At 34.1% G+C, this 4,155-nt stretch overlaps 1 protein-coding gene across 1 annotated transcript in view; it reads right to left on the bottom strand.

Annotated features, from left to right (window-relative positions):
- Positions 1-4,155, bottom strand: part of LOC106470583 (sodium/potassium-transporting ATPase subunit alpha-like) — a 29,998-nt gene that overhangs the window by 6,939 nt on the left and 18,904 nt on the right. Inside the window, exons 2-3 of the mRNA XM_022399197.1 lie at positions 2,511-2,660; positions 633-695 (exon numbers count right to left, since the gene is read on the bottom strand). Coding sequence (XP_022254905.1) covers positions 633-695; positions 2,511-2,660 — 213 coding nt within the window. The remainder of the gene's footprint in view (positions 1-632; positions 696-2,510; positions 2,661-4,155) is intronic.

The raw sequence follows: 4,155 nt of genomic DNA, 5'->3' as shown, positions 1-4,155 counted from the left end.
TTTCTTCATTACCCATTCAAGCCGTCTCCAACCATTATTAGTCTCAAAGTGGGTTCCTCGTCATCGAATTACACAAGATATATTTCTGTACAGTTCAATTTTTTTTTTTACAGTTCATACCAGACAACTTTGTATAGTTCACACAGGACAACTTTATTTACAATTCATACTACACAACTTTGTGCCAATTCACACCGGACAACTTTATCTACAATTCATACTACACAGCTTTGTGGAGTTCACACCAGACAACTTTATTTACATTTCATACTACACAGCTTTGTACAGTTCACACCGGACAACTTTATTTACAATTCATACTACAGAACTTTGTGCAGTTCACACCAGACAACTTTATTTACATTTCATACTACACAACTTTGTACAGTTCACACCGGACAACTTTATTTACAATTCATACTACACAACTTTGTGCAGTTCACACCAGACAACTTTATTTATAATTCATACTACACAACTTTGTGCAGTTCACACCAGACAACTTTATTTACAATTCATACTACACAACTTTGTACAGTTCACACCGGACAACTTTCTGTACCGGTGTATATAATGTATTAAGACATGCACTCTACGAATTATCATGTTTGGAAAAAAAAATATTTTGTTCTTACCCTTTCAGGATTTGTGCGTAACCTTGAATAGAGCTCATCGATTGGTATTTTGTGTTCATCCTACACAGAAGAAAAAAAACACTTAAATAATACGCAATTGGTACTTCAACACACTCCTTAGCAAATGTATAAGTTAGTATGGTTTTTCAAATGGATGTCTTACTTTACCACAGTGGTCTCTTCTTCTGAGGCTTTTAAATATTCATCATATTGGTTACTGAATATGACAATATAAATAACTTAGTTTCAAGCATTTTTTTGTTGATATTCCACTGTGGAACATTTTCAGTAACCTCACAAACAAGGTAGAGGAAGTGTACTACTGTTGCCCGGGGTAGTTGACTGACTGCTGTATTGAGTAAGCCATTCAGCATCGGTAGTTTCTTGGTTGTTATTTTTCAAGTAACACATTTGTGAAGCTAACCTAATGTTTGTAGTGGACTTAACAAATATTTTAGTTATACTGCTGGCAGCAAAATTTCTGTATCTATTAACATATTGATAATCACGCTAAAGTTAGTGAGTTTGATATTAGACGGCGCCACAAGCGCTAATTAAAAGCGGACGAGATAGATCACTGTCTGGCTTTGCACTAAGAAAACAATAACTCGGAGGTATAAGACTTTGTTGATCTAGTGAATGGAAAAAAAAAAGGATGTTGTAAAGTTATTTCTCATTCCGATAACATCCACGATCAGTTAGCTCATTCATGTTGCACATTTTGTTAAGACTCAAAAATAAAATATTTTTTATCCTTAAACTGGATAAGGATTTTTTTTCTACATGCACTAAAATATTTCAGTTATTTTCTTTAGTTAGTTTCTTTTCCTAACAACTCTATGCCTATTTCTGTTTTAATGCCCTTTGTCCAACTTGAACGTTCAAAACAGCGCGTTGCGCTCATAGATAACCAATCACATTTAACTATATATATATATATATATCCATACACAGTGTTATAAACAACATACTTTGCGACGTCATTTTACTACAAAGCATCATGTAAAAAGTGTGTAACGCATGTCAATACGAGTAAATTTCTTGACTGATGAGTATAAGGTGTTCAACAATTCTAGTAACGTTGAAATGAATTCTAATGTATCTCAGGAATAGTTTTAAGATAATTTTTCTCTGTAAAACTTGCATTCAAAGATCTCCTACAAGTGTTAGGCTTCCTGTAAAATTTACCTTAACAGTTTATATATTTGTTAGAAGAGATGATTAGAAAAGACGATATTATCTGATGCAATGAACCAAAACGTTAATTTGGAGTCAGGCAGTTAGTGCTAAATGTAGAGAGAAATTATATTTTTTTTTTCTGTTTATTTTTCGTAGTCTAATTAATTCCCGTATTACAGAGTTCCTGTGATCCATTAGTGATTTCGATTTAATGTTAAAACAGCACGAAAGTTACTTAAAGTCAGTTATTAACAAAAGAAAAATAAAACGTTGGTTCTAAATCCAAAACGTAAGTATCTCTAAAGCTGTTGAATGATTAATTATCTTTCGAGCGATCTGCTCTAACTCTAAATCAGTACTACATATAGTTCGAAGTTACAGAAACCGCCACAAGGGGTGCTAATAACAGCCTATTCATTAGCTAAGCAGCACATCTCGTGACTGGTTTAAAAAATAAAGTTTAAAGTTCTACTACTCAGTTGTATAGTAAGACGGATTAAGCTAATAGCAGGAAGGGGTATTAAAAAAAGAAATTATTAGTTATTATTTTTTTTAATGTTCAAAAATTTAAAGACCATATCTAATGCTGTTTATTGTATTTCAAGCAAAAAGGATCAGTAGAAATAAAGAAGAAAAACGTTACTTTGCAAGTTTTGGTTTTGGTTATCACAGCTTTCCATGCGCAGAAATACTCACCATGGACACCTCTTTCTTGAGGTCATCTAGGTCAGCTCCACCTTTCTTTTTGGTCTTGCGTCCCGCTGGATTTGTCTTTACCGCTGCGGGGGCGTTGCCATCGGCCACATTTGGAGTGACGGCCACCCGATAGCTATCGGATCGGCCATACTGTAACGAAAATAAATCCCAACGGATGAGAAACAATTTCTAACTTCCTATAATATACACTAATAGATGAGTAACGATGGTTCTGTAAACAACAAATTAATGGAGCCATTCCTCAAAGGAAGGTTTTTGTTTCGGTTTAGAAATAACAAATTCAGTTATTCGCTATACTAGCAAACTAAAGTGAGCTAGCTACAGTTGACGTGGTTTAAATGACAATTATATGTAAAGAGCCCTTTGTAACATAATATTCAATTCACAAACCATTTGAATTAGTAGCCTTTACTTCTTCAATCCCTTAAAATCCCGAGTTGAAAGAACTGTTTTTTTTTTAACTACGACTATTCTACTGCTAAGTGCTAAGATTGATTCTTAAGTTCGTACAACCAAAACACAGGATAAATGAGAAAATCACAACTCTAATCATAAACCTCTAGCTTCACACTATTTTAAAATACATCGAATATCAGAAGAATAAATCCTGGGTGTTCTAAGTCAAAATGTGGGGTCTTATTGACCTATTATAACGACGTCGTCGTTGAATATCAGAAGAATAAATCCTGGGTGTTCTGAGTCAAAATGTGGGGTCTTATTGACCTATTATAACGTCGTCGTCGTTGAATATCAGAATAATAAATCCTGGGTGTTCTAAGTCGAAATGTGGGGTCTTATTGACCTATTATAACGACGTCGTTGTTAAGCTCAGTCCATCAGAGCAGAACCGGAAGCTTGAAGTTATTCCTATTGATTTTCTTTTTTTAGTTCCTGACACGAAAACATGGTGGAGTCTTGTAATATATTTGACAAGCAGAAAGTATCTAACTATACAGATATCTTAAAGCGAAAGATATAAAGCTTTCCATGTCCGAAATATTCATCTTGTGCTACTTATGTTTAACGAAAGGATAGTACAAATAGATACATTAGGACGAGTCACTTTTCTTAAAGTGTTGCCTCATTTCGATGTGTTAATACGCTAATAGAAACTGTGCAATATTAAAACCCTTTAGTGATAAGTTAATTATATATGTTTTGTCAAGTATAATAAAACTTTTCTCTCTGTACTTATTCCTCCACGCCCCGGTGGTTCAGCAGCAAGTCGGAGAGGTGGGGTTATAACGCTAAAATTCGGGTTTCGATACCAGAGTGGGCAGAACACCGATAGCTAATTTTATATCGGGCTTAACAACAACAAAAATTTTTTTATTTATCATAATTTTTTTACGAAATTTCGCCTTTAAAAGTAATGTATTAATTTCATTTTTCGATCCTGGAAATTTTAGTGAAGAGTAAACTAACTAACTGATTATATGATAAGTTTGTTTCTTTATTGTAAAACACAAATATACATAATGGGATCTCTGGGCTCTGTCTACCGCGAATATCGAAACACGACTTTTAGAGTGAAAAGCCCTCAGACTTATCGCTTAGCCACCAGGGAGCAATTATGTATTTTTTTTTTAATTTCGCGCAAGGCTACACGAGGGCTATCTGCGCT

Source organism: Limulus polyphemus, unplaced genomic scaffold (genome assembly GCF_000517525.1).
Source record: "Limulus polyphemus unplaced genomic scaffold, Limulus_polyphemus-2.1.2 Scaffold4099, whole genome shotgun sequence".
Lineage (NCBI taxonomy): Eukaryota > Metazoa > Arthropoda > Merostomata > Xiphosura > Limulidae > Limulus > Limulus polyphemus.
The sequence above is the reverse complement of the archived record's forward strand: the minus strand, read 5'-3'. Positions and strand labels throughout refer to the sequence as shown.